A 17,938-nucleotide genomic window follows, 5' to 3' on the forward strand; every position below is an offset into this window, starting at 1 on the left:
CTTATTCAAAAATGGCTCCAATTTTATCTAACGTGGCGCTTAAAAACATTTTTAAACGACCTTCTTGGGGGGGGGGGGGGGGGGGGGGGGATATTGGGACAATTAAAAAGTGATGATTCTATTAAGTATATGTTACAGAGTCGTTAGTTGGTTAATTAGTTTCTTATGCCAAACTATGTCGTTTTACCATTGTACGAAGTTAGTTAGGCGTATGTTAGAATAGATGGTGTAGTCTAGTATGTTGTATATAAGCAATGTACTTTTAGTTCTTAATTCAATAAGAGAATGTTCATTTCTTTCTCAATTTTTGTTGAATTGTAATAAGCTAGGAGATCGAGGCACATATCCTCTTGGCCTTTGCTGTTAGCGGGTTATTATTATTATTATTATTATTATTATTATTATTATTATTGTGTTTTGTATAATAGTCTTGTATTGATGTATATGTCCGGCCCACTGGCCTCCTCTCTCATGTATTCCTATAATAATAAAAGATCAGTTTATGAGAAAATACAAACGTTTACATTTGTTTATTGTTAAAAAAATGAATAAAAGAACTTCATTTAAATAAATACGAGTATATAATAAGTAACACTTGCATGTTTTCAAGCATCATCCTCGACAAAATAAATGAATAAAAAATAAATTGGTGAGGACTTATTCCCATAATCCCGTAGACGCGGAAATATTGAACGCAAAATTTTCCAAAGTTGATTTTATACCCAAATGCATGAAAGCGTCCAGAAACTATTCCCATTCTATATAAGCATGAACCTCACCAAGCATAACTCACCAACTCTTTCATTCTTCTCAATCTCTTCCAATTAAGCTCCAACAATGGCTACTTCTCTATCGAAATCTGTTACAGTTATCTTTTCTGTTCTTCTTGTATCTTTCTTTCTCACAGTCGAATCCCAGAAGTTTTCAAGAAACCTATCACAACGATCTTTAGGTTTGAGAAAACAGAAACTGAGCCATTTTCGTTTCTACTTCCATGACATAGTTAGTGGCCCCAATGCCACCGCCATCAGGATTGTTGAAGCTACCAGAACCAACCGCACTGCCGCCACCGGTTTTGGTGACATCAGCATGATCGACAACCCTTTGACCATCGGCCCTGAACGGAACTCGAGGTTGGTGGGTAGAGCACAAGGGATGTATACATCAGCGAGCATAAACGAAATGGGTTTGTTGATGGTTATGAACTACGTATTTGTAGAAGGAAAGTATAATGGTAGCACGTTGAGTATAGTTGGCCGGAATCCGGTGATGTCGCCGGTGAGAGAGATGCCGGTCATTGGAGGAAGTGGGCTTTTCCGGTTTGCACGTGGATATGCAGAAGCAAGCACTCATACTTTTAACATGAGCAATGGTGATGCTGTCGTGGAGTTCAATGTTTATGTTTTCCATTATTAAATATTTGTATTTTTTTTTGAAATTTTATTTTGTATGTTGTTGAAGTTTTGATTTTGTTTTCCGGATTCTGTATTTTTTGTGATAATAAGATATATACGATATTCTTTTTACGTATTATTGATTAATAAAACTACTTATGAAACCACATATAATTAAGTGATATGTTTGATCAATAAATGTTAACCGATTTTAAACATTTTTTTCTCTTAAATTGGAATATCATCATACTAGCTTTATATTACTACGCAAAGGTAGTCGACAGTCAACACGTACCAAATGCTTAAATCCTAACGGAAATTGGAAAGTACGATTAGCCACCATTATTGATACTTGGGGTTGTAAGTTGAAAATGATATAAATTGCTACTTTTGTTTTCAACTTTTTGAATAAATAAAAGATTAAATTAAGAAAAAGTTATCAAACTTCAGATGACAAAGGGATATCGTTTTCGACGTGACTGGAGGGAGTAGACTCGGTATTCATTTCGACATGCCATGCAGCCCCAACTTGGTAGGAATCTGCCTAGTCTATCTCTTCCTACTGGCTAGATTTTTCATTTTTTTTATTTAAAACAGATTTTTCTATAACTGTTACTTAAAATATCTTATTCATCTTCATCTTCAACACCAATTCATCTCCATTGACACAACAACTAAAGATTGACAGTGAAAAATACATGACAAGAAGAGTGACAATATGTAGTGTTGAAGTCTATCTCGATTTTTGTAGTGACTTGGTGAAAAATATTTGGACTATTGATCACGTAGAATCGAAAAATGTTTTGAATCGTGAATTTTCAGACAAAGTCTTTATATAATTTTCATTAATTATGTATTTTGAAGTTTTTAAGTTTTTAATTTGTTTTTATATATTCCTTATTTTGATTAATGGATATTATAATTTTATCTAAACTAGAGGGGAATTAGTTGCGCCTTTGGCGCTGTGTTTGTTTTTTTTTTCTTTATTTTAAGTTGTACCAATTGGTAGAACATAGTATAATATTAATCAAAATATATTACATATACAGAAGGGGTCTTCATACGATTATTATTTTTCATTTATTGTTTTATTATAGCATTCTACTTTTTTTTGCGTTATTATAACATTGTAATTTGAAAATTTGACTCAATCATAGCAATATTGAATGTGTAAAAACCGTTGTATATTTATTTTAATATGTTTTGAATAAAACTATTTATCTAATAAACTCTTCTCTTTTATTAATATCATAATTAACTCGAACTATTTTTATACGAATTATTATCTAGTTACATTTATTTAACAATATAAATTTTAAAGTTACTGTAACAAAAAAAAGGATTCTAGACAAATTTGTAAAAATCTTGTAACTTGAAAGGGGTACTTATGAGAAAATTAAAATGCGGGAGAAAGGGAATAATATTCTTTTTGTTGAAGAATTTTACTATAAAAGTCAATCATAAAATAAATTGCATGAAAGGAAAATATCACCCTGGATAAACTTAAGTAGCAAAGACCACTATGATGATGCTGATCATAAACTTGTGCATCCAATGCATCCACAAACATTGTACAAATCAACATTAATCCCATGTTATTAAAAACAAAAATCTTTTCGAATAATTTTTTTTAAAATCAATTACAAAAAGAATTCAAACCTTGAAAACATGATGAATTCCAAGAAAGACTTTGTTGGCATAGACCAACTATGCATAAGTGACCATGAATCTCCATCCATAGGCATTGGAGGAAGAGAAGTCGAGTTATCCTTCACCCCATACATTTTCTTCAAAGCTTCTGAGAATGCAAATATTCAACAAATCAAGTATAAGGGTATTTTAGAAATTACTCAAATAATAAAAAAGATTTGCATCAAAAGAATGTAACAGTTATAGAGACTACTACTTACTTGGAATTACCCGCATTTATAGCATCACAAAATGTCCAAAAATCTTGTTGCATTGGATTTTTTGGATCTTTATCCATTCTTACCCAAAAATATAAAGCATCACCATGTCTACGCCCTTGAATGTCCTCCAATAACGCCACGTCAGCACCCTTTGACAAAGAAGCCTGTTCTTTTTTTTTTCAAAACCTCAAATTTTAATTACAATCATAAAAAGTGACCATCAAAGAAATTGATGACATTTTCAACAGGAAAGTTGCGATTTTTATGGAAATTTATGTATAATAGCTTCTTAGCTGTGGCTCTCCATGATGAAAATCCAATCCAAGCATTCTTGTGTATACAATCAATTCGATTAGCAATCGCAAAAAAGGCTCCAAATCACCAAGGGCATCACGGTAATATGGCATGTTTAGAAGAGGAAGACGAGAAGGTCCATCAATGTCATCGATTCTTGATCTTCTCCCTTTTGTTGACTTGAATAACATAATTTTAAAGACATTAAAGTTACTCTTGTTCCACTATTTACAATCTTTTTATTGCAAGAATCAACATGGACAACTTGTTGTCAACTATAGTTTCTTGTGTTTTCTAAAAGAAGAAAAAAGTTACAATCTTTTTGTTGTAAGAATCAACATGAACAACTTGTTGTCAATTATAGATTCTTGTGTTTTCCAAAAGAAGAAAAAAGTTGCAATCTTTTATATAAAGTAAAGTAACTCACCAATCCAAAACCACGATAAAGTGACTCATGATGTAAAAAAGGCCAAGCTCCTTGACCAAAATAAGGTTCATAGATGCACAACGGTTGACCTGTTCTTTCAAGCTCCTCATCATCTCTCTCATGCAAATCATTCTTATTTCTATCTACTTTCTTTGCACTTCTGTATACTTCCTCCCATGTTCCCCTTGGTTGCTCACTTCTACCCCTCAACTATATAAAATTCACAACAAAAATGAGGTCTAAACTCTAAACATGATATTCAAAAAGGTAAAGATAAAATCTTTATAAAGTTCTTTCTTACCTCACCATCTTCTCTTCTCTTTTTAGCCATTGTTGTCTGAATACTTTTCTCTTCTTCCCAAATTCTATACAAAAACGTATCATCAAAACTAATATCAACATAACTCTCTTTTAAATCCCCACTTATTTTCAACATTTTTCAAGAAATTATGAACCCTTGAACTTCTATTTACATATTTACGACCTGGGATGTATTCTAAAAGACCCCACTGCCACTCGCTTTTGATTTATGAAGGAATTTCCGAAACTGCCCTTGGAGATGCAACTTCAGATGGAAGGTTCATGACATTTTCTATCAATGAAGCATACCCTTCAACGGATTCCAAATGTGTTTTCCTATTAATGCTATATTGTGAGCTAGAGATGATAATCTCCCATTTGATATTAATCGAAGAATAATCTGACCTAAATCCTTTATATTCATTTTTTGGAAAAGATATCCGTTTACCTGGTCATCAATCTGAAATACATTATCAAACTTTAGTTAATGAATAAAGAATAAAAAAAGATATATTTTTTTCAGAATCTTACGTGTTTCTTGATTATTGATAAATCGGGAGCAATAAATGACAACATGATTCATAGTACCACTTGGGTAGTTCAAATTTGAAGCAATTTCCTATAAAAGATAATTTACATCAACTTAGTATGAAGAATTACATATTTGCCCTTGTGGATACACAAAAACTTTAACTTTCATACCTCAATGGCAGAACTGTAATTACACGTTATGTCTTGATTCAAGATTATTTAACTTTCATACCTTACAACAAATATTCAAAACAATCTGATAAGAACGTGAATCCAATAACAGATAAATGAAACTAAAATATGAGATATATAGATCTAGGTAGCTATTTGATTACTAAATGGAAATAAGAACAAATCAGAAAGGAAATCCAAATGATTGTCCTCCTGCCCCAATCAGAGAAGTTCTCTCAAGAGAAACCTCCTGCCCAAGCTAAAGCCGATACTCAAAGCTACAAAATACTCAATACCTCACTACTCCTATCACTACTTTATTTATGCTATAGATATTACAATTAAGTCCCCCATGTTTACCCATATATTTATATAAGACCCATAGCACATTCTCTATCACAATCAGATTAAAGAAAATTAATAAATTATTAAAAAACAAACTACCTGAATTTCACGTTTCTTGGAACGATCAGCAGATTCTACAACTTTCAGAAGAGACTCTGATTTTTTTCCAAAGAAGTCATAATTACTAAGGCAATCATGTGGTGTAAGTTGAGCATATGTTAGCACTACCACTCCTTTCTACCATATTTATATACCAAAACTCTCTGTTATTGCCTTCACAATCTGTTTATCCAAGTTGTCCTTTCTATACGCATCCAATCGATCCACATATAAAAAAACATCTATTGTTTTGTTCAAAAGAAACTTGCAAAATGACAAACAACCCATTCAGACATAATTCATAAATAATATTCAATATTGAGTACACACCTTTTGATGATGTCAATGGCCTGCTCATTGATATAACCTCCTTTAACAAAGCCTGGTGTGTCAATGATGTTCAATGCGAACCCATATTTCTCACAGGAAACCATCACAGTTCTTGGGACACCTGACTGAAAATTTATATAATTAAAATGAGAGTTACAAAGTTGAATTCTTCAACGAAAGTTCAAAAACTATAAACTATGAAGTTATGAGGGTGTATGAGATATACCCGGAAGGCACTGATTGCAAAAACTACAATTCAAAATTTACAAAAACATTTTTATTTTGGACCAAGCATTCAGTTTCAAGAACAATAAAACATGAAGAAAACCTACTACTCCGCAATAAAATCAATTCATCAACTGAATATATACAACTGTTCGGAATCACCGAAGACAACAATATATCCAGAATGAATCAGCTAAAGCGTGACAAAGCATCTAATTCAGTCCTTGCACCTACAAATTAAAAGCATCTATAAATGAACTAATATAGCTAGGATTTCCACAATTAACCAAACAAATTAGTTAATCTGAAATCGATATCAAGAAAACACAGTGGAAGAAGTAATCGATTGAGAAGAGGAGTGATGATCAAGGAGACTAAACAAATCCGTTGAAAAACTGAAAAATTAACACTTGTGATTGGTATTACCAGTTTTGTGGATGTTTGATCCCCATCTTCAAGCGTCATTAATGACTGAGTCGAGTGCTCCGTCCGCTTCCCCTTTTCATCTTCACACAGGAATCAGATCCAATTAGGTATTCAAACCTGGCAGACGTGAAACCGACAAATTGTTGGCGATACCAAAATTTTAACCTCATGGATGAAAGCTCGCCTCTCAGGCTGTCAGAACATAAAGCAGCACAAATCTACTTATCGGGATAACATGAAGGGATACTCACAACCACCAATTGAAAGCATGGAATAAAAACCCCACAACTACCAATAGAAACTATCGATTCAGAATGAAACACGTATCTTGAAGAGAACACAGAAAGAGCACAGTTGATGCTTGAAGAGGAATACAAATGCAGGGGGCTTTGCCCAGGAAACAACCGGGTGGAGGAGACGATTCATTAAGTTGAAGGTGGGTGGGGTGTGGCGCCAACTGTGTTTGCGGGTGGTTTAGGCGGGTGGTTATCGGAATAATGTCGGGAGAGACAAACAGATAACGATGAGAGAGATGACAACTCTTCAAATGAACGGTGGCATGTGTGGTGTAGAACTATAGATGAAAGTAGTAGAAGAAGGCGGTGGAAGCAAATGCAATTGATTGGGCAACATAGGCGGTGGGCAACATAGGCGGTGAAAAGCGGATAAGAATGGAAGAGAAGAATGGGAAAAGGGAAGTAATATTGTGGCTGAAAATGAAAAAAGAAAACGTAGGTGGCAAAACAGGAAAGATAAAAATGTTTACTGTAGCTAAGCCTTTTAGGAATTGATAGTATATATAATTAAGTTGTTTAAATAAATTAATTAAAAGAGAAAATGTGTGGAAAAAAGGACATACATTTTGCCACTGGAATTTCGGGTTTTGCTGGTGATTATCTTCTTTTCCTCAGTTGGAACTTCTACTTTGTTTCATGCTTATCTTCTTCTCGTCAGCGTCGGTTGCCGCCTTTCTCCTCCAATAAGGTTCGTTTGTGTTTTGTTTATATTCTTCTTTGCTTATGAATTTCCTCCCAATTTCATCCGAAAAGGCTTCCATGTCTCTTGCGATTTCCGGACTTTCCAGAGCAGCCGCATACTCCTTCTTCGATATCATCAGAGTTGATGCGTCCAGATTAGGTAGATTAAGGCATCCAGGAGTGGTTCATGTGATCCAAGCCCTAGACGACGACAAAAATCAGCGAATGTGGGCCTCCGATAAACTCATCGATGGCGCTTAACCCTAATCTATATGGTAACAGGATGCGTGTGGTCTTCGTCAATGTTCGTCTTAATTACAGACGACGTCGAATTTGAGGTCGACAAGATCCCCGGGTAAAGCATCTTTTCAATCCTTAGTGAATTTGATTAATTTTCTTTTCTAAATTCCCACAATCGCCTACATCAGTTTCGATCAATTACTTTATCTGTTTTTGATCTATTTACAAAGCCTAATCAAATATTTTTGCGATGAGGGTTAGACCGATGCATGATAGAGTTAATTGATTTTGAATAGATTTTTCATCTAATTTGTGCATATCTATAAATTCTTCATCTGATTTGCGCATATCTATTGAATCAAAATATATTTAGCATATGTTGACTGTATTTTTGATTGTCTAATGACAGAAAAATGAGTCCTACAATGCCCTGCTGTTATGGTTTCTTCAAAGGTTGTTCTCCATCCCACCCTTCAATATTTATGAAGTATAGTATATATGAGCTATTAATTTATCTGTCATAGACAATATCTTTTAACTCTAGATGTTGTGTCACGATACATACATAAATCATCTCTTCGTCTATCTAAAAAGTTGGGCTTTTCGGCTTATTTCCTTTCTTCTTCTGCTTCAAGCCTAAGGTCTGTTCAAAACATGCTCTGATTTGTTATTCATCACTTGTTTTTTTTTTGTTTTTTTGTCCTATCAACAGCTTGATTCCGACTGCTATTCACATCAGAGGGATCTACAACGATGGAGTTCCTGCTTACAACCCTGAATTTCGTTGTTATGTACACCGGATACGGGCGGTCGTCCGGTCAGGTAAAATACCCTAAAACCCAAATCAAAAATTCGAGTACTTACATAATATCGATCTGAATTCATTCCACTATGTCTGTGTTTTGTGTGTGTTCTGTTTGTCGGTTCCCCGTGCTTTGCTGCCGTTTCTACTACTGCCACTGCCATCATCGGCTTCCTTCTTTGTCCTATTGATCTGGTTTGTTCTCCGCCTGTTCTTTTCTGCTTTCAGTTTTAAATATCAATTTTCAATGTCGTCTGTATCAGTATCCAACTTCCTCCTGTAAATAAGATGTCTAAGTTAATGTCTATTCTAATTGATTTCATTAAGTCTTTATTAATAGAAATTACATTAGTCTCAATGAGATATCACATGAGTCTGCCATGGTGCTGTTCAAGATTATACTGGACATGAGGTATCATCTAACCAAGGTATACACATATGTAGTTAAAATTTAACTGTCAGCAAATTTCATGAAAACAGATCATTGTTATTACAGGTTTATATTGATACGTTAGGAGACCCTAAAAGTATAAAGTTAAGCTCTCTACCAGATTCCCGTCTATTGACTTTGTATAGATTCAGGTGAAGAGGGACCGAGCATTGCAAAATTAGGACCTTGATGAAACTGCTGGAAACATGCATAAGAAATTTGGATCTGGGTATCCTACATGTAGATCCTCAAACTAAAGATTGGTTAAAATATCACACACATCCTGTTCCTGTATTTGGGTTCCCATTATTGGTTCGTTTTACTCCGGCCACATGTCAATCATACTTCCAGGAGGGGGTTGAAGTGTTATGGTAAGTCTTCTTTTGTAAAATCTACTCAATGTAAAGGTAGTATGTTGTATGTTGATATGATCAAAACAAAAAAAACTGCATAATGCATATGAATATCAAAATCCTACATAATATTTCGCTTTTTTTTAAATAGGTGACAAATTTTTTTTATAGGTCAACGTGATTGCTTCTATAAGTCGTACATTTAAATTATTTTTATTTTTGAATTTGTCAAGTCTACTATAATTGGTTCGACTTTTTGTAGTTAGTATAAACGTTTAGCTGTGCAGGGGTTTGTTTTAACCTTTAACATCACAATGGTAATGGAAAAAATCACCCTTTGTAGACAGATGTTCAATTGTCGACTCATTTTCTACACCTGATGTGATAACTATTTTCTGTTTAATACACTGTATGTATAGTGTATAATGATGATCATAACTCTTAAGTGATTTTTTTTAATATTTATAATTATGTTTGCTTATGTTGATTTACAGGAATGAAGGTGGTTATACCATTAATGGCAGAGTGAAAATCCCTGGTATGCAAATTCCCTTCATGTTTATCTTTCAAACAGGATCTTCATTTATTATTCCTTTTGATTCATTTATATTGAACATAAAATACAGTTTGCAAATAAATAAACTTTTATTTATAAGGTCTATCAGTAAAGGGTAACAATGCCAAAGTCATATTGAATGGTGGTCAACACGTTACCTTTCTAAAGTCTTTCTCATTGTATCCTTTAATATTTAATTTCACAAAATTGTATTATAAAAAAAAACAAAAAATTCCGAAAATAGCAACATACTTTACTCTTTTTCACCTCTAAAAGCAACATATTTACATTTCTTGACCTATTATAAGGTAATAAATAAAGTATATTGCCCATATTGGTAGTTAAAGTAAATTAATTATAAAAAATTTATAATAAAATGTATCTTTTATTTATGACTACTGAAATTCCTTAATAATACACTCAAAAGAAATCTCCACTTATTTGTCTACATCCTTTTATCTCTTTCCCATTCAAATCATATTTACGAATCTTGATTATGCACATATGTTTTTTTTCCCTCCTCTCACACTAATCATCACATGTTCAGTGAAATATATGGAAAAGTAGTGGTTGCAAGCAAGGTCCCTCTTCCTAACTATCGCCCAGACCTTGATGATAAATGTCCCCAAAGATAGGTAAGACTTCTTCCAGTTTCTTTCAGGAAATTGTCTTGCATGAAACTGGTGATGTGTATATTAGTCTTTATGGTCCACTGAATGTAGGTAGTTATCCCATCAAGCTTGCAAAGAAGAGTAGAAGGTTTACTCCAAGAACATCTTGACCGAATGCAATTGAATACTGGAGATGTCGCGGGTGAATCTTGTCATCATGCTGAGCTGGCAAACAAGGGTAGTAATGGTAATCCAGAGTCATTAGTAGATGGGTCTCTTATGGAAAAGGTTCTTCAAAGCTGTAGTTTACAGATGAGAAATATGCAAAGATCTTGGGAGGTATATATTGAATACAACTTCTTAACAGCTCTTGAATTATCTCTACACTTTCACGTTATTGAACAAAATTTGAATCGTCAATTGTTATTTGTATCTTCAGGACTCACCAGAAGGCAAGAAAATGCTACAAGTACGTATGTCTCTTCCTGTATTTCAAGAGAAAGAAAGACTCCTTCAAGCAATTGCACATAATCAAGTTATTATCATATCTGGAGAGACTGGATGTGGGACAGAAAGACTCCTTCAAGCAATTGCACAGAATCAAGTTATTATCATATCTGGAGAGACTGGATGTGGGATAACCACTAAACTTCCATAATACATATTGAAATCTGAGATAGAATCTGCTCGTAGGGCATTCTGTAATGTACTGTGTACACAACCACGGAGAATCTTTGCCATGGCTGTTGCAGAAAGAATTTCTTCTGAAAGGGGAGGGCCTCTTGGTGAATCAGTAAGGCTTTTCTTTAATCTTTACTCTTCACTTAGTTTTTATTGCTTAAAGAAAGGCTTTATAAGCAACAATTTTTGTCTTTTTCACAGGTTGGCTATAAAGTTCGATTACAGGGTATGAAAGGAAAAAACACTCATCTACTTTAACAAAACTTGGTAATTAATATGTCACTTTAGAGCCTTTCTATTTATGTTAAAAGTTAACTTTTTATATGTAGTCATTTTTTATAAAACAGTACATGAAAGATACAATAAATTATTATATATCCAATTACAACCACATAGGCCTCTGTATCATTTGGCTTAAAAAATACTATAAAATGTACCGCGTTAATGTATATTTTATCATATTCTCCAAATTATTTAGGCTAATTCACTATAATTTATTGTTCACATGCTAATGAGAGTCTTCAACTGATCGCCACATTCCATATAAGCGGCTAGATTTTTTTTCCAGCTTTTAACATCAATCTTTTATTCATAAAAAATTTAACCCTTTTGCAGAGTTTTGTAGACGTGGTGTAAGGAAAGAAGGTTGAACATAATGATAATGTAAGTTCATCTATTTACAGACTAACTTTTACATGTTTTTGCTGAAATTACAACTTTTATGTTGTTTTTTTCATTGCTAATTGCCAATTCAACATCATTACTAATTTACTATCTTATTACCATTTCTTCTGAGGTTCATGAATTGGATGTTTCTGGTGACATATTCGAAAGTAAAACATTTCGTTTTGAGTTTTCTATGCTTGAAATGGCTTATGAGACATAGAATGGCGTGAAAGTGCGGTACGTGATTGACTTATTGAAGGAAAATAATGAAATTTTCAAATGCTTTGAAGGTAATGCATTCAGTACCTAACCCAGATAAACTACCTTTTGATATATATATATATATATATATATATATATATATATATATATATATATATATTTCATTTTCATTTGTGTTTGTGGTTGTTTATATCTAATGTTATCATTGCTTTCTGCTGGAAATGGAAAAATTTTCTTAGGGTGGAAATTTAAAATAGTTAGTTGACACCTTTACAGCCGCATAACTCAAGTTATATATTTCCAAATCAGTTCATTCTTGACTCAAACATGCAGTCGAATGCGAGAGGAAGGTGCAGCAACTTGATTCAAGTTATTTGGAGATCGCATGTGAAAGTTACGACTGTTTAAAGTTGGCTGCATGGTACGTTTTTGTGCTGTCAAAAACTAATATTATAAGTTTTGTTGACTTTTTGTATTTAATTGATGCAAAAATAATAGTTAAAAATAGTGAAAACTGTCATTTTTAATGTTTGCAATTCGTAACGGATGCCATACATGCGTTTTTCAAGGAATTGTTCAAGGAAGGAATGGAATTACTTGAGATTCCTGCTTCAAATATTCAACGAAGGAATGGAACTGTTCATTCCGTTGCGAGATGGAATGGAATGGACCATTTTGTTCTTCGTATTTTCTTAATTTTCCATTATTTACTGACTAAATGTTTTTTTTTAAATTTTCATTGTCTCATTAAATGTAGAAATTATTTTCAGCTTTCTGTTTCCAAACATTATTCAAAGTAGCACCAACGGCATCCCTGCCTCTATACATTTCTATGTTTTTTACCAAAAAATACCACATCACCATTACATGCATTTTTCGTTTTTAGGTGTTAAATGCACTAACATAGCAATATAGTTTGCCTTTCCACATTTTTCTGTTTTTTTAAATTTGTTTTGATTTTTTACCAATAACCGACAATATGTTTTGGAAAAATCGTATGCCGGTTGGCATTCTCTCATTTATGTAAATGACTGAAATACCCTTTGCCCACTGCTGTGCTCTGCTGTGTATAAATTATAAAATTGGGGTTATGATCTGGTGCAGCATACGGTGGTTCCGTAGATATTGTTTCTTCTGGTCGTGGCTTGCAACAAATGGTAAATCATCTCAAAACATTTTTACTTTTTGGGTTCTTTTCTAGGGTAAAATACACTAAATAGCAACATACTTTCAATGATTTGTTTGTCATATGAAAACCCCTTCTGTATATGTAATATATTTTGATTAATATTATATTATGTTCTACCATTTCGTACAGCTTTAAATAAGGAAAAAAACAAACACAGCGCCAACGGCGCGCATGATTCCCCTCTAGTTCTCTTTAAATGACAAAGAAGAAGAAGAAGAAGAATGTAACACATGTTACATTGATACGAGGACTACTTTCATTCACAATCAAAATCAACTAAATATCTATTAAAAAACTATTTTTTCTTCATCCACCTATATAAATCAATTAAACCCAAAATCTTCACATCCATTATCAACCCAATTCTAACCAATTTTTATTAAATAAATAAACTTTATGATTGATTTTTATTTTATTAAATATGATTTAAAAAATTAAAAGTAACTCATTTAGTTCGAAATATATATTATTTATTTTAAATATAAAACGAAATAAAAATATTTTACATTAATCAAAAAAACTTAATAAAATATATAAACCAAGTTACAATCGTAACGTGAAATACAAGATTACAAATAAGGAAGATGCAAACTACATAATTATTTATAAATGCTAAAATTTTTCTATATACGTTCAATTAAATCGTTTTTAGATTATTATAAACTTCTCTATTGCGAAGTTATGTCATATTGGTCATATAACTAGATAGGTTTGCAATTCGTTGAGTAGAATATTGAAAAATTTGTTTCTCGTCTTCAGTAAAGGTTCTTCGATGTCGGTTTATAGGTCTGTTATTTAGAAATTTGGATAAATCATAATAGTGAATGTATGTATAGCATCCATCCTCAACCATCATATTATAAATGATGATACATATAATCATAATTTTCTCATCATATCATTGTCTCACAGAAAGACATGGGTGTCAAAGAAATGAAAAACAAACTTTATAAAACTCCAAATGCTCGTCAACATCTTTTTAGACGACCACTTGATGTTCAACGAACACCTTGTGTTTCCGAAGTTGGAGGAAGTTATTGACTTGCCTAAGGCAACCAACAGTGGTAGATCTAGGGATTTTCCCTATTGGGGGCATTGGGTCTGTTAAATTGTAAAAATAAACGGGTCGGTGCAAAACCGTTGGATCACACCCTAAGTGTTTATATTTTATCCCGAATGATATGTTTGATCACTTAACTCTCAACAAATTGACAAGAGTGTTTATTGTAATTAATAAAACCTTTCAAAAATAAATTTTACAAAGACTTTTAAACAAAAATGTTCAAGACTAAACTTTATTTTTAGACCATTTAAATATTCAAATAAATTGATTAATATTAATGTTAATATAAACTCGTTCAACTAAATGCAATAAAAATAAAAATCAAATGTTTCTTCGGATGGGTTTGATGTAATTACAATAAAAATCAATTGTTTTTACTTGTAGACTTATATATGACCTTGGCCCAAGTATACAAAATTCAATAAGAGCAACCCTTCTACAGCTTCTTCTCCGTTTTGGCTTCTCTTAGTTGGCATATTCTGCCATTAATATCGACTGAAGTTTCTAACTTTAATTAGTCATTACCAAACAAAAGTTATCCAAATCATTAGGGGCCTCATGTATAACTTTTATAATACAGTCTAAATCCTATAATAAAAAACATTGGTTTACAAAAATGCATTGGGGACATGTGTCCCCCGTCCTAACACATTGGATTTGCCCCTCGCAACCCATGAGAATATATGCAATCAATGAGATAATATGCCATAGTATTGTCCCGATCATTCAGGATGTAACTCATATTTGGTGCTCGACCTGTCAAGACATAATCAAAAAGAGGAGACCGATAAATGACATTAATATCATTACACGTACATGTAGTTTCAAAGAATGCATGTCACATCCATAAGTTATATGATGCAATAACTTTTAAGATGCTTATTGGTCTATCGTTTTTGCTTGCCTATTGTTCAACCCAAGCAATGGGGCAAATTTTCCATGTATAATGCATACAATGAATGATTTCTATCATATTTGAACTCCACGTTCTTCCCCAACATGAAGTAGTCTTGCCAAATCGACTTCATTGACCCTTCTGAGATACTCTTCACTGAAATGAATGACACTTTCTACGAACGTTATTAGGGCATCTATCGTTACAATTTCACTCATTCTAAAATATCCATCTTTTGCATATGTTGATGTCCCATACACCAATACTCACATAGCTCTGATATCATAAGTAGAGAATATAAATATGCTACAATTATAGGTATATACATTCTTATTATTGGAAAATTCGACTAAATTGGTATGACAAATAGAAAGATATATTTATGTTACTAATACAAATAACAAAATAAATTATATTGCTTGTTTTCTACAATGACTATCCAACAACTTCTAACTGACTCACAACGCCCCGTCTAGAAAACCCATACAATATAAATCATATACACAACAATAATTGATCACCCACAATACCCCATCTACAAAGCACATACAATATAAATCAGATACATACTTGTCATAAGAACCCTACATCAACAAATAACACAAACATTTTAAAGATGCCTCCATGGGGGTTTCGGGATAGGATTGCCTAACCCCGCCCCCGCCCCCGTCCCCGAAATTAAAATGGGGTTAACCTTGCCCCCGCTCTCGTCCCCGCCTCCGATTTTTTCAAAAAAATTCCCCAAAACGGGACGGGACCCTACGGGAATGGGTTCCTACGAGACTTTTTGACATCAAGAATACATTTTGGCCCAGTGGCCCACAATCTATGCATACAGCATCTAATATCAAATATGATGTCGATTAAAGCCCATGTAAATCGGGTCCAAAAGCCCAATGTAAGAATGCAACAAGGTCTGGGTTGTTGTTGTTGACTCGATCGGCGTAGTTGTTCCTTCTACGAATGTGCGTGAACTGCAGAACGAGTGATGGGGACTCGGGAGGTGTATGAAGAGAAGCTACGAACGGGGAATCTATACCACGAACCTACCATTAAACCAGGTCTCGGTACCCCTCGCTGCCCTCGTTGTCTCTCTTCTTTGAAATCAACCTCGGTATGTTGTTTCTTCTTCTTCTTCATTTATTTGTTCGAATCATTCACTATTTCTGATTAGATTGAATGATTGTTTTGCGCTTGGTGTTGTTGGAGGTACTGTAGGATAAAGGAGAATGGACTATTACTCCAGTTCTACACGACGCCACTTCAGTAGTAAGAAATGCTCTTTTCTCTATCTACTCCTGTTAATTTTCCCTCCAGTAATTCTTACTATCTGTTTAGCTGTGTTATTTAGGATCTGTATGTGTGTGTGTTGAAATTCAGTACTGGTTCTATCAGGTTAAGCTGGTAGATTAATTTATCATTCGTAATTAACATGTGAAACGAAGTTTCTCACTCGTTTTTGGCACAATCTGAACTATAACCAAAATTGCTACTTACTATTACACATAACAGATTTATTGAACTGAACACTGAATCAATAGGGTTTGAAGTTTGAAGATTCTATCTCGATTTTAGGTTCACAATTAAGCAATTGACATCTGGTTTTTGGGAAGATTTTGATTGATTTATGTTCAAGCATGCTTTACCTAATCCTTTTGGCAAAATGACTAATTTAGTAATTTCAATTCTTTTGTGTATCCTATAGGCAGGCTGTGGTATAGGTGGAATGCTTAGTGCCTTTTATGGTTTAAACACGGCCACACGGGTATGTTTATATTTAGTCTGAATCAAGGTGGGAGTTGTTTAAAGTTTAAACTTTAAATTAGATATATGCTTTAACTTGTAATCATTTATTCATTTCAGGAATACCATATATTCAGAAGCATGTCAAGGGACCAAAATGGCTTCCGTAACTTCCGTTTCTCATCGGGGTATTTCCGGAACTGTTTATTTCTATCACCTTCATTTAATTTTTTCACTTAATTGTAACTTTCTTGTGTTTTAATATTAATCTTTTACCACTTTCTTAAATCTCCTGTTTTGGCAGATTCCTCCATTGCTTATGTTTTCTGCTGCCAGTGCTGCATTTGGAGGTATGCCTTCAAATTTTAAATGACTTGATATAGCTTCTATCATAGTATAATTATTATTTTTAGGTTTTTATATTTGAGAATATCTAAAAGTATTTTCAATACAAGTTACTGAACGTATTTTTTGGACAATACTATAGTCTGATTACATTAAAATCACAGGGTATGGGCTTCCAAATTTCACTCAACTCAGTGTTACATCTTACTATGCTTCTTCAAGTGCCTCACATTACAGTATTTCATTAATTCGATATATTGAAGACACTTACACTTCTCGTTCTCATCAACACAAGCGTCAATGATTAGTTGCAGCCTTTTAGGTGCACATTGCTTGATTTTTGGCTCTTATAGTGCAAATAGCTTATAAAATTTTGTTTATTCATCTACACTAATTTTTATGAGCATCTCTTCAATAGTTCATAGTTGCTGATAAATATAATGATTGTTTAATATGTGTTTAATAAATAAAACACCTTGTTTCTTTGTTTATTTTTATATAACATACCAATATAGAAAATTCGAAATACTTTTTAACATTGGTATATTGTTCTTGTTTGAGTTCCTTGTTTCAAATTGTGGTTGATTTTATATTCTGGGTGTGTTGTGAAGTTTATAAAAATATTTCATGTCACGCATATTGGTTGTTCTTGTAATAACTATATAATCAACATAAACGACAATAATGATGAGACCAATCTAGAATGGAATATC

General features: G+C 33.1%; 1 protein-coding gene, 2 long non-coding RNA genes and 2 pseudogenes across 6 annotated transcripts; 4 read left to right on the forward strand and 1 right to left on the reverse strand.

Annotated features, from left to right (window-relative positions):
* Nucleotides 1-810: 810 nt before the first annotated feature.
* LOC145120416 (dirigent protein 22 pseudogene) lies at nt 811-1,526 on the forward strand (annotated as a pseudogene).
* Nucleotides 1,527-2,790: 1,264 nt separating this feature from the next.
* LOC145121610 (uncharacterized) lies at nt 2,791-7,566 on the reverse strand (annotated as a pseudogene).
* A 1,621-nt stretch (nt 7,567-9,187) lies between these two features.
* On the forward strand, nt 9,188-10,413 carry LOC145119582 (uncharacterized). Its single transcript, XR_013713898.1, has 3 exons — nt 9,188-9,272; nt 9,749-9,792; nt 10,358-10,413. It is a non-coding gene; the product is annotated as an uncharacterized LOC145119582 (long non-coding RNA).
* Nucleotides 10,414-11,774: 1,361 nt separating this feature from the next.
* Nucleotides 11,775-13,194, forward strand: LOC145122608 (uncharacterized). 4 transcript variants are annotated; one of them, XR_013714649.1, is made up of 3 exons: nt 11,775-12,058; nt 12,230-12,411; nt 12,560-12,798. It is a non-coding gene; the product is annotated as an uncharacterized LOC145122608 (long non-coding RNA). The 4 variants fall into 4 exon arrangements; XR_013714650.1 differs by lacking the exon at nt 12,560-12,798 and adding an exon at nt 13,113-13,190 and having other exon boundaries at nt 11,777-12,058; nt 12,267-12,411; XR_013714648.1 differs by lacking the exon at nt 12,560-12,798 and adding an exon at nt 13,095-13,194 and having other exon boundaries at nt 11,778-12,058; nt 12,267-12,411.
* A 2,874-nt stretch (nt 13,195-16,068) lies between these two features.
* On the forward strand, nt 16,069-17,716 carry LOC145120256 (uncharacterized). The gene is made up of 6 exons (XM_079056073.1): nt 16,069-16,251; nt 16,356-16,406; nt 16,843-16,902; nt 17,001-17,068; nt 17,185-17,230; nt 17,390-17,716. The coding sequence occupies exons 1-6, from the start codon at nt 16,126-16,128 to the stop codon at nt 17,471-17,473; spliced, it is 435 nt and encodes a 144-aa protein (XP_078912199.1). The 5' UTR covers nt 16,069-16,125; the 3' UTR covers nt 17,474-17,716.
* Nucleotides 17,717-17,938: the final 222 nt, after the last annotated feature.

The sequence above is a fragment of the Lactuca virosa genome, chromosome 6 (genome assembly GCF_052849685.1).
Source record: "Lactuca virosa cultivar CGN04683 chromosome 6, Lactuca_virosa_CGN04683_v6, whole genome shotgun sequence".
NCBI lineage: Eukaryota > Viridiplantae > Streptophyta > Magnoliopsida > Asterales > Asteraceae > Lactuca > Lactuca virosa.